Source organism: Haliotis rubra, unplaced genomic scaffold, assembly GCF_003918875.1.
Source record: "Haliotis rubra isolate DU_JTF1 unplaced genomic scaffold, ASM391887v1 Scf62, whole genome shotgun sequence".
Taxonomy (NCBI): Eukaryota; Metazoa; Mollusca; class Gastropoda; order Lepetellida; family Haliotidae; genus Haliotis; species Haliotis rubra.
Window position 1 is genome coordinate 410,139 of NW_025767324.1, and position 13,592 is coordinate 423,730.

General features: G+C 38.6%; 1 protein-coding gene across 2 annotated transcripts in view; it reads left to right on the forward strand.

The window, feature by feature from the left end:
• The first annotated feature begins 3,880 nt into the window (after window positions 1-3,880).
• Window positions 3,881-13,592, forward strand: part of LOC124256185 (zinc finger CCCH domain-containing protein 13-like) — an 84,116-nt gene continuing 74,404 nt past the window's right edge. For both annotated transcript variants that reach the window (XM_046690148.1, XM_046690149.1), the window contains exons 1-2: window positions 3,881-3,989; window positions 4,104-4,180. In XM_046690148.1, coding sequence (XP_046546104.1) covers window positions 3,904-3,989; window positions 4,104-4,180 — 163 coding nt within the window. In that variant the 5' untranslated portion in view covers window positions 3,881-3,903. The remainder of the gene's footprint in view (window positions 3,990-4,103; window positions 4,181-13,592) is intronic.

Consider the following 13,592-nt stretch of genomic DNA (forward strand, 5'->3'; position numbering starts at 1 on the left):
CAGTGAAGCATGAATACCCCACTGAGACACAGTATACTGACTCCGAGTCGACCAGTCCTTGTTGTACCCATTAATGCCGAGCGCCAGACAGGGACCAACAAGTACCATATTTTAACGTCTTTTGGTATGACGCGGTCGGGGATCGAACCCGCGACCTTCCGCTCTCCGGGCGGACGCTCTAACCATTACACCACGGAGGCGGTCTATATTAACTTGAGGTACATTGAATATATATGTAGTGGTGATGATCACTGGAAGCGGTTACTTTTAGAAATGAACTGGTGTAGTGAGCTGAGAATGTTACTATTAGTTACTATCTGGCTATGTGAGAGACCTGTTTTGACAGAATCTGGCTAAGTGAGAGGACACCGGTCACAGGAGACAGGCCTCTCTAATTACCACCACGGACAATACCCCTACTGTTAACCTATACAGGTTGTCACCCGAAGCCCGTGTAAGTACCATACAACCAAGGGGTAATATGTACAGTGATACTACCCTGCCTCCGAATCACTTCGTTAAATAGGTCAAGTGGCTATCCATTAGCATCGTCATATAATGGAGTGCACTGAACAAGACTGTCAAATCTTTTCAACAGTACGATTGATCGGCTTAATTTTAAAATCGATAATCAATAACAGCGTTTCCGTCCCCGCATGAAGCCCAGCATGATAGTTCATGGTAGAAGCTTAACTTTATCCCCTCCATAACTTATACTATGATCACGTCAACGTGGATGACAGCTTCTGCTACGACGACAAGCGTCTACACTGCTTAAATCAGAATGTAACCATTGTCTTAAGTCCTTTACCTCAAGTAAACATGTTAATGTTAAGGTAACTTATATGTTACTGTTATTGATCTGTTTCGGTGATATGTACACTCATTCAACACTGATCTGAGAGTAATTGTTTAGATCTACTGATCTGTTATTGTTACCGATCAGTCACTTCTGATGGTCGGCTACTGTTACGGATCTGTTACTTCTAATGATTTGTCACTGTTGTCAATCTGTTACTATTGCCGGGATCGGGTGGTCAGACTCTCTGACTTGGTTGACACATGTCATCGGTTCCCAATTGCGTAGATCGATGCTCATGCTGTTGATCACTGGATTGTCTGGTCAGGCTCGATTATTTACAGACCGCCACCATATAGCTGGAATTTTGCTGAGTGTGGCGTAAAACTAAATTCACTCACTCACTGTTACTATTGCCGGTCACGGTTACTTCTGATACTTACCCGTGAAGATTCGGGATAGAATTGTTCTTCAGCCATCCATGCTTGTAAGTGACTACTAACGGGATTGATGTGTTACTGTTACCGGCCTGCTATCTCTATTGACCTACCCGTGAAGGTCCGGGTTAGAATATTGATCTTCAGTAACCCATGCTAGTCGTAAGAGGCGACTAACGGGATCGGGTGGTCAGGCTCGCTGACTTGGTTGACACATGTCATCGGTTCCCAATTGCGTAGATCGATGCTCACGCTGTTGATCACTGGATTGTCTGGTCCAGACTCGATTATTTACAGACCGCCGCCATATAGCTGGAATAGTGCTGAGTGCGGCGTGAAACTAAACTCACTCACTTTATTGACCTGTTTCTGCACTCAGCTATGGCGTGGTTACTTTTGTTAATCTGTTACTGTTCTATTGTTATTATTTTGCGGCTGATCGATTAGTGATCTGTTACTGTTGTTTATACAACATTGATCTTCTTCAACATCGACCACAGTCATTCAACAACTTGACGCCGCGGGTTTCTAGGGCTTCTGCCCTACCTGTCTCTGAAGCGCTTGCAGCACATGTGGAGTCTCCTCAGGCGCGTGACTTTGTTTCGAGTGTGTCTCTGTTTACCTAGCACTAAATAAACATCGAACGAGATTGTACAAGAAGCGATATCTTACTGTTATCGATTGCTTATCGTCAGTGCTCTATGACTACCAGTGATCTGTTACCGTCAATGATCTGTTACTATCAGTTATCTCTCACTACCAGTGATCTGTTTTTATTGTTCTGTGGGTGAAATTACATTTTCAATATGGCCGCTATGACCGGCCATATTGGAGGTTTCAGAAAACCTTTAAAACCGTAAACGACGGACAGACAACTCAACGGGGGCTAACGCGATCTAAGATGACTTGATAATCAATAAGATGAGCTTCGAAACGTGACACACCAATCTCTCTTAAAAAAACCATTTATGATGCAGCCGAACATACTATTTAATTTTATTAATAACGAAATTATTTTTTGAGTATCACAAACTTATCACATTTAACAGATACATGTTCTAATAAAAACGGGATAACCTAATTCTTGAAGCCATCATTATTACCCGAAACACACTTTTAGTTTTCCAGTATTAATTATTTTACTTTTTTATTACTGTTATACATGCATGACAGGTGAGGTGAGGTGAAATTGGGTTTTACGTCGTGCTTCAGAATATTTCGCTCATATGACGACGTGCATGCGTGTGTATGTGTATGTGCGGCTGCTTGTACTAGCCCAGACTTAAGCTGGTTTTATAGTGCTAGCCCACTGAGATACCATGCCGCAGTGAAGCATGAATACCCCACTCAGACACATTATACTGACTCTGAGCCGACCAGTCCTTGTTGTACCCATTAATGCCGAGCGCCAGACAGGGACCAACAAGTACCATATTTTAACGTCTTTTGGTATGACGCGGTCGGGGATCGAACCCGTGACCTTCCGCTCTCCGGGCGGACGCCCTAACCACTACACAACGGAGGCGGTCACTGTTATAGAACCGCGCCTTCCTAATACTACACTTGTCTTATAAGCATAAAAACCCGATATTACCAGCTTGTACTAGTCATTTATGTTAAGGAACTGTAATAATACTAACTTTCAAAATCTGATATATAATATATTTGTAGGGCGCCTAATATCCACCTCAAAGATGCTCAGTGGCACTTAGGACACATTTTGCGCAAAGATTAGACATTTCCCCCCGGTTACCCTATGCTGCCTTTGAGACCAACTTATCCTACCGGGTACCCATTCACTGCTGGTTGAACAGAGGCAATTTTGAACAAAATCACTTGCCTAAGATGAGCTCCTACCACACTACCATTCACATCTTATAACGAGATTCACGAATATAGTAAAAAGTCATATTTAATTGACGTAAGCAAATATACTATTTACGTTTTGTTGTTAATAGAAATACCCTTTCGGCTATATTACAACCATCCCATCATAATAGATAACGACCCGTGAAGATCCGGGGTAGAATAGGTCTTCAGCAACCCATGTGCTTGCCATAAAAAAGCGACTATCTTGTCGTAAGAGGCGACTAACGGGATCGGGTGGTCAGTTTCGCTGACTTGGTTGACACATGTCATCGGTTCCCAATTGCGCAGATCGATGCTCATGCTGTTGATCACTGGATTGTCTGGTCCAGACTCGATTATTTACAGACCGCCGCCATATAGCTGGAATATTGCTGAGTGCGGCGTAAAACTAAACTCACTCACTCACTCACTCATAATAGATAACAATGCACAAGGCATGTGGGTCTGTTCGCTCACATACTACAATTGTCAGTCAATACACAAAGAGCTGCATTTAAAACATAATAAAATAACCAACATATGTATTTTAACTTAAACTTGTTTATTTATTTCTTCACTGACCTAATTAACACACACAGACTACTGGTTTTCTTTGAATCTCATCTAATCATTACATGCTTTCTTCAATGACTTTCCGATCCGCCCTCTTCATTCACCGTTATTGAGTTAACGATGGAATGCAAGGCTTGACACACCTGTACGAGCGTCCCAGGTAAACGCACCTGAAATGTCATCAGCCATTGTCCTCGCCAGGGGAGGGAACTGGAACAGCGAGGTGTGCAGTTTATAAGTTTCAAAATGGCGGCCGATGTCCCAAAAGGGGACAGGCTTCCCCCGGATTGGAATTATTCAGTGACAAGGGACGGTAGAGTGTTTTTCATCAAGTAGGTGTATTTTGACAGTCGTCACCTGGCATGCGCGTTAGTTATTGAACATCAAAGTCGTGTGACGACAGGTGAATTCATCACGAATATTTGTCATACTTTCTCTTTTTGCAGCGAGCGATCACAAACTACGACATGGCTTCACCCATTAACTGGCCGTCCAGTGCAGACCGGCAACAGTCCAGCTCCAGGTAATGCACACCTGTAATTAGTAGCGTTGATGCACATGCATACCTGTGTTGCCATACTGTGTATTTTACGCGTGTTTCAATACCGAGTACTGTTCTGTATGTTGAGGTCAATAAACATGCTACAACAGTCAACTGTCAGAATAAAATCTCGACCATGACCCTGGTTTGTTGAACATTAGAAAGGTTAGGTCACATTAACCCTCGACTGGAGCACCAGTTGAAACTATAGGCTCTATTAGATTTAGTGATGAGCAAATGGTGAAGGTTGAATAAACAGAAATTCACACGTGCTTGTGTAAAACTGATATTATACAAACATCAAAAAGTTCATTAAGTTTTACACTGCCATTGCGTCCATGGAATGATGGATTGACCGTAAATGGTGTTATTTTTAATTATATGGAAGTTTATTAACTTGCAAGTGGCTGTTTGCACTATATTTTTCATCTTTTTCATAATAATGATAAATATTTTCATCTTGAGTGATAGGCAAACTTTTTCATTTTTTCATTTGGAGGGAAACATAATTATCGTTTATAGGATGATCATCAATAGTGTCAGCATTACTTTTAAGCGTGTGAATAGTTTTACGAATGTGCATTATATCAACATATGCAATATATTTATCTTCAGAAATCATTATTTTGATTGAAAATGTTGATATATGAACTGTATCCTGTGAATGTTTACTCTACCAGCTGAAAAAAATACAGATTACATGTAATTTGGAAAATCCCTTAAATGTCTCTCCCGTGTGATAAACAAAAAACAACTTGTAAAGATCACAAGCAAATAAATAATATGGTTATCTCGTGAACATGTTGATGCATGAATGTTAGGTAAGCATCTTAATATAGTAATGATCAATATTTATGTTGGCATATGATAGATATATACAATGACTGTGATGCAGGAAACGTACACTACACATACAGTGGCTAATGGTGACAGTCACTGGTGTGTTATACTAGCTTATATCATGTTTATATATAGATGTGTTATATCAGTATTTTATACACCGGTGTGTAACAGCTCATGACACTTAGACAATGCAGTCCTTTTTTCCTACAAGTACAATTTCCCTGAAGATATCTTTTTTACAATATATTATTTCTGTATATTTTCTGAGCAAACAGATTTGTCGGTGGGTAGCCTAGTGGTTGATGTGTTTGCTTATGCCAACGGCCAGGGTTCAATTTGTCATGTTTACCAAGAGTGAAGCCCATTTCTGGTCTCCCCCACCATGATATTGATGGAAAATTGCTTTAAAAGCATTATAAACCCATACTCTCTGAGCAAATATACACATGGAAACAAACACAGGGAACACATGAAAGTACAAGAGTTCCTTTATTTGTTTCCAGAATTTCACCCATGGTGCAAACTGCAATACATACCTTGTGAAGAAACCTGGAAAAGAATAAAGGAACACTTGTACTTTCATGTGTTCCCTTATTCGTTTCCATGAGTATATATAAAGATACTGGAAACAGAGGCCCAGATAAGCTGCGTATCCGGTAAAATATGCATAGAAAATTTCCAATTACACGCATTGAAAAATAATTGTTAAGCGCACTTCCACGATTAAAATGTTAGTATATAAAGATTACAAATGTGTGTACGAAAATTTATAATGTATATTGATTTAATAGGTAAGGACCAAGTGTTCCATGTTTTTCTTCTCTTATATTTAAGTGGTCAGAATTGAAAGCAGTGGGTAACGTCTGTGGATATCGATTTAATAGGAAGGGCCAAGTGTTCAATGTTTTTTCTTCTCTTGTGGTCAGAATTGAAAAGTCGGATATGCGACAACTTGAATCAAAGTATTGTGTTGATGTTGCCTTAGATGTTGAAACCCATGAGTCAATCCATATGTCATGAGACATACGATGCTATGGTATTGTCGACTTACACAAGCTTGTGTTGGTACATGTGGTATATTGATTTCCTTGTTGTACTGAAAGTGTTTACAATAGTATTGTACACATGTGGACTGTATTTTCAACATCAATAGAGGGCTTCTTAATGCATGTTAGTATGTCATAATGATTTATCATCAAAGGTCTGAGCTTTTACGTGTGATGGATATATTTCCAGCATCAAACAGGAACCAAATTGTTAGTTTTATGTAAAAAGAATCCAAGATGTAGTTATATGCACAAAGGCAAGACACATCTGACACTGAGAGTGAGACAATAATTAATTTAGTACTCAGTTTTTAGGGTTTTTCAGCACCTTGAGCGTGTACTAGTTGCTGGGTATGTGCGCTATATAAAGATCCTATAATAAATTTTAGCTGAAAACAACAAAAATATATTTATTTAATCTCATTTAGCTGTCTTTTCTATTTTTCATGGAGCAGAGAAACAAAAATATGCTAAAAACTTAAAGAATGGCAATAGATCTGATTTTTGAGGAAAATGATTTTTGATGAAGTGGCTGTGGTTAGACATTGACTTATTGTGTGTTCAGCGATCGGGGAAAGTTAAAGTATCCAAACTGCATCAGTGCTCATTGTGGTAATCACAACATTGTCTGGTCTAGCCCCCCTTCTTTACAAGCCAATGTCTTTTAGCTGGAATATTGCCCAATGCCGTGTTACGAAAAATACAAACAAAACACATGTTGTGACAATCACACACGATGTGGTTCAAAATGGCACGTCAGAGGATTCATCAAATTCCAACCTTGTGACATGAAACGTTTCATTATTGGCAATTTACTGAACTGTAACATGTGGACTATATAGTCACTGTTTATGTTTGTTGGGTTCATAACTTGATGCCATGATATTGCTGGAATATTGCTAAAAGCGATGTAAAACCCAACTTGCTCACTTGGCATGTCTGGGGGATATGGTGTGTCAACTTGTCAGGAGGTTGTTCTTTTAAATTAGGAAAACATCTGTATTGTTTTGTTTTATGGATCAAGCACTTGGGCAGGAAAACAATTCATACATTGATTTCATTTTTCATTTGGCTTTTTGTCCAACTGCTAATATGGCCTAGGATTTAGAAATACAAGCAAATAATATCTTGTAAATTGAGTCAATCAAAATGTATTCAAATTAAAATAAGATTTGCAAACTGGATCGGTTCACAGCTTCTTAATTTTGTTTCATTGCTTTAATAAATATCATTTGTTGGAACAGTTTTTGTTGATGGGGATCCCTCTTGCGTTACATCCTCTACTGTTCGCAGAGAACCTGGGTTAGATTCCCCCATTGGGTACAATGTGTGTAGCCCATTTCTGGTGTCTCCTGTCGGGATACTGGAATGTTGCAAAAAGCAGTGTACAACTAAACTCACTCTTCATGTGCTAGCTTCTGTGGGAATATGCCTCTATTTGCCCCACAGTAAAGTGGGTACCCGGTAGGATGAGTTAACCTTCCACCAACAGTTAACCTTTAAGCACCTACCATGATTGAGCTTTGGTTGTAAACTCTGGGGGGGAATTGTACTGTAGATACAAATCCATTGACCTTGGTTGTATTGTTGTTGAGTTAAGCATGCACTGAGTGTATGGAAACTTGTTCAATATAAATGCACACATTATCTGCCTGCTGATCTATTAATGATGTTAATGCCAGTGCGTTTTGATGACACATCTGAGAGATCAGCTCTGATGCTCTGGTAGGTGCTCAGAGAAGGGAACCAGTACACTGCGCTCAGTATGGAAATATTGATTAATATAACAATCATTTAATATAGTTAAGTATGTCTATATATTATCCGCTTCCAATGGATAAGCTGATTAAGCTAATTGAAATTACCACACAAAAAGGTGAGTGAGTTTAGTTTTACGCTGCGCTCAGCAATATTCCAGCTATATGGCGCCGGTCCCTAATTAATCAAGCCTGGACCAGACAGTCCAGTGATCAGCAGCATGAGCATTGATCTATGCAATTGGGATAGGATGACATGTGTCAACAAAGTCAGCGAGCCTGACCACCTGGTCCCATTAGTCGCCTCATTCGACAAGCATGGGTTACTGAAGATCAGTTCTAACCTTGATCTTCAAGGGTCCACAAAGGGGTGCAGGGGCCAGCTTGGTGAAAGGCAACTTAAAGTTACTTGGCTAAAGGGTCTGTTTGCTTGGCATTGTGGAGTTGATGAATAATAAGAAAGGTATGATACCTGTGTTATTGGATTGGCGCCACAATCGTGACAATGGCTAATGAGTGCGGAACAGGGTTAAGACAATAATTTTATTGCTTCTATTTATACTTTGCAAGCAAAGTCATTAAAATCACTGGTGCGCGCTGGGGTAGCCTAATGGTTAAAACATTCGCTCATCACGCTGAAGACCCGGGTTTGATTATTCCACATCGGTACAATGTGTGAAACCCATTTCTGGTGTCCCCCACCGTGATATTGCTGGAATATTGCTAAAACGGCGTAAAACCGAACTCATGCACTCAGTCATTAAAATCAGATCCTTTACTCTGATACAATACCTCTGTATGTGAAGATCTGACTATATCTCAATTGTACGTCGTGTCTGATCAGTCATGAGATCAGGCCTCTAATGTTTGGTATGAGTGAGCAGATGTATCTGATTTCTGTTTGTCGGAAAGAGATAAAACCAGGAAGTTCCAAATGCATTAAATATACATAGTAAAGACATTCTCTTATGTATTATTGTTGATATATCCTGTTGTGTATCAGGGTCTCATTGTAAAAAAGCGACCACAGGGGTGGAAATAACCCATTGCCTCAAACCACCGAGAGCCATCATCATGTCTGCAGGGCTCCAGGTTTTTTCTGTCGGAGCAAGCAAATTTGTATATCACACTGTACCGGTGTCCAGTTGATATTTCAATGTTAATTATGTTGTTTATTTAAAAAATCAACAAGAAAATGGCCAATATAGTGGAAAAATTATCAGGGCAAGTGATTTTACATGTGCCACTGTACTGGAGTACACTGGCAATTTTAAAGTTATTTCCACCACTGGTTTTTTAATGTATCATCATCATTTGACAATAGTCTAACATAAGACAAAATGCTTTCAACATAAATTATGCTTAGTTTCACATTAAGAAATAAGATTTTTTTTTTTTTAAACCGAAATTTTGTAGCATTTTAAACTTTTCTGCCTTGTACATATTAGTTCAGCATTAACATGCTTTATGAATAAACTTGATGCTCATATCACTAATTTGCATAAAATCTTTCTATCATGTTATTTTACATAATTCAGGCAAAATATGTTTATGTACATGTACAGATTACTAGCTGATTAATTTCTAAACATGTTAACATTATAAATACTTAAATTGGAATACTTGCGTGTTGATAATGCTTTTTTATTGGCTGTTTTCATGAACATGTACCTGTTATCCCAGTCACATCCTGAAAATATCATCATGATAATCGCAGTCGTTTTGGTTGTTATGCAACATGTACAACATGTTATATTAAATGGAGTATTGAATAATGCTAATCTGACCTATAGCATAACGAATGGGCCAGAGATGTATGTCGATATCATGCTTTATACTCTCCTTATGAGCAGGGCTTTCAGACTTGTTATCAGGAGACGCTGAGCTTCTTTGCATGAACACATGGCGTATTGATGTCACAGTGCTGTACGCTACTTTCAGTCTTTACGAGAGTAAACTTAATTGACTGAGGATATTTTTGTGACCTCCTTTGCTTTCTGTTTGTGAAAGAGCACTGTAGAATTCATCAAGAATTTATGTGGTATTGGAGTATTGACAATGCTGATGGCTGAATAGCAAAATGAGGATGTTGCAGTGTTGAACTTGTCTGGTCTCAGTGAATTAGTAACCAGTTTTTTATTCATTTTAAACCAGTCTTCAGATTGATCTTTCAGTTTTTTTATCATTATAAAGAATCTACATTTTATTATTTCTTTATGGTAATATCTTTTGGACAGAGTGTTTTGTTCTTGTAGTTAGTGAGTGAGTGAGTTTTCACGCTGCTTTTAGCAATATTCCAGCACTATCATGATAGGGGACACCAAAACCTTTCCCCAGTTTCACACTTTGTTTCACACAATCAAAAGGCCAGACCAATTTTATTTCTTGTTTTATGGATCCGCCGGTCGTATTTTTATAACAATATGAAAAAAGTAAAAAAATTCCCCGCTCAAAAATTAAAACCCAATGTTAATGTGATATAAGTGAAATACTCTTGAAATCAGTGTGAAACCTAAACTCACTCAACTTATTTTTTATTGATATAAACAAACCAAGAGTTAACATGGAAACTAGTGTGAGCTTTTGCTTTGACTGGTGATTTAAAAAAAAAGAAGGAAAAATCCTTCCTGCCTTTAGGTTTTCTGAGGATAAAAATCTGTAGAAACGAGAAATAAAATTGGTCTGACCTAACAGTCAAATATAAATCATAGGAAACCCACAAGTATTAAGGAAACCTTGTGTTCTCCTTAATGGAGATTGCTAGAGGCAGTTTCAGCTGACAGTGATGGACATTGTTATGAGGAACATATTTTATTAAGTAAACTACTCTAGTCAAAACAAGTCATTGAACACCATCAAATATACAGCCTGTATGCTGCAATCCTAATTGTAAACCAAAAGTCACTCTGTTCTTTAATCTGATTGGTTGAAAAACATGATCGAATGGTATTCGATTCCCAGAAATTCGCTGCATATTAATAAGCCCATGAAAGTCTATATTGTTGCATTTCTTGAAAATGAAGAAGGGCTCTGGCCTCCTTTTTATCATATTGTTTTAAGATAAAACAACTTTATTTCCCGCATAATCTGTTTATTGCAGAGGAAAGATATTCATCTAATTCTGCTTTGAAGCACGGGAATATGTCATTTGAAACCTCAGGCTGCCACTGTCGGTTGCAAATGAATTTCCGTGCTTCAAATACTCAATAACACCCGGAAATTGGCGAACACATGATGTTTATCTCCTAATTAACAATTAACTGTAGTCATCATGATGCTATATGCCTTCTTTTCGTTGGTATATATTTTCTGCCGTCTGAAAGCAGAATTAGATGAATATCTTTCCTCTGCTATAAACAGATTATGCGGGAAATAAAGTTGTTTTATCTTAAAACAATATGATAAAAAGGAGGCCAGAGCCCTTCTTCATATTCCAGAAATGCACCAATATAGACTTTCATGGGCTACATTGGGTATATTTGTTTCAGGGTCTGTATGATAGTCAGCATGCTAGAGTGACAGCTGAACATTTACTGTTAACAGTTTAGTAGTCTGTCATACAGACCCTGAAACAAATATACCCAATGTAGCCCATGCAAGTTCAGATTGTGTGACAGTCTAGATTACCTCAGTGAAAAAGAAGAAAGTATCTGGGCTCCTTTTTGTTGTATTTTATTTTAATTTAATTTTTTTTCTGTAAAATATGTTCATTTCAGAGACTAGCTGTTAGTCTAACATTTTAACTTCTGTGTACTTTACTGAGAAAGTGTAGTGCCAAATATTACATGTTGTAAAGAAAATATTACTTGCTCTTCCTGTTTATTGTGAAACACTCCTGTGTAAGACTGTAACCTCGAAGTTACCACAGAGAAACATACATCATTCATCACTAATGACTGTCAGGCTGATCATGCAGATAAGAGACAAAGCATCCCCTCTGGTGTACTATCATAACAGAGATTACCTCCAGATGGCCTTGTCAGTGTCAATCTTTGAACCACCCTGCAGCACCTACAATCTAAGTTGTTCTGCAGCCTTGTTATGCATCACTGCAAGTCTCTATCATTTGTGGGGCGGTGGGGTAGTCTAGTGGTTAAAGCGTTGGCTCGTCACGCCGAAGACCCGGGTTCGAATCCCCACATGGGTACAATGAGTGAAGCCCATTTCTGGTGTCCCCTGCCGTAATTTTGCTGGAATATTGCTAAAAGCGGCGTAAACCAAACTCAGTCAGTCTATCATTAGTGGAATTGTTGGCCAGCTAGTTCACTTGTCCTACTCACAGATTTGATTCCTCACATGGGTACATTGTATGGAGCTCATTCATAGTCCATTTGTGCAATCCAATATTAGGTTATCAGTAACCATCAGAATGCATTTGTCGCTGGTATGCTTGTATGTATGCATGTACTCGATACGGATTGCCTGTTGTATGTGACATGTATCTCTTGGAAATAAAAACCTGAAAAAAATGAAGAAAAAAAAATGCATTTGTCCAATACTGCTGTGGTATGTAATGACATTCAAGTATGGTTTAATATGATTTGAAGGCATTGATATCCAAATCAAAGAAATCGAGCCCTGACCTTTCATGCTAGTAAAGTTAATGTGTCCATCTTTGACAAAGACATTAAGGGCCACCCAGTTCTTGCATGTGACTAAGTTATTCTGTAATGGACTTGAAAGATCAACTGCAGCAATATGAAAGAATTGCTGTGGTGCCTACTTGTGTTGTGTATTATAGAAACAGTGAGCTGTTTTTAGCAATATTCCAGTAGTATGAAGGCAGGGACACCAGAAATTAGCTTTACTCGTATGAAGAAATACTACAAGTGTATGGAGAACTAACGTAACCCAAATATTGAAATTCCAATTTGGGAATTTTTTACAAACTTTTTCACAATAGGAAAAATGCATATGTATGATTGTTCATTACAGAAATAAATAAATATCAGTCACAACTAATTCAGATCAGCAGAAAAACATGTTGACATGGTAAACATCAAGACAGCATATATTTGGTACAAGTAAGTCTGTGGTGGTGGTGGAATTGGGTTTAACATCATGCTTGAGAATATTTCGCTCATATGACGACGTGCATGCGTGTGTATGTGTATGCGCGGCTGCTTGTACCAGCCCAGACTTAAGCTGGTTTTATAGTGCTAGCCCATTGAGATACCATGCCGCAGTGAAGCATGAATACCCCACTCAGACACATTATACTGACTCCGAACCAACCAGTCCTTGTTGTACCCATTAATGTCGAGCGCCAGGCAGGGACCAACAAGTACCATATTTTAACGTCTTTTGGTATGGCGCGGTCGGGGATCGAACCCACGACCTTCCCACTCCGAGCAGACGCTCTAACCACTACACTACTGAGGTGGTCAGTAAGTCTGTAATGCTGCAACCTTTACTTAAGACATAATTCTGAGTGGTATTTTAGCGTGGCTGGTATTTATGTATGTTATATTTTGGTAATTGACGATTTTAATGTTGCAATTTGATATACGTAAAACTGTCTCCTGTCTCAGTTATAAAATACTAAATGTTTTGCTGGATCAGCATGAACATGTCAACAAATATTAACTTGAAATCAAAATCAAATTGAAATCAAAATCATCAGTGAATAAAATCAGTAGGAAGAGCAAGTGATATTTTCTTTATAACCTGTGTTATATTTGGGATTACGCTTTCTGAGTCAAGTACAGATTCTAGTACCTTTGTTGGGTTGAACCTGCATTCTCAGAG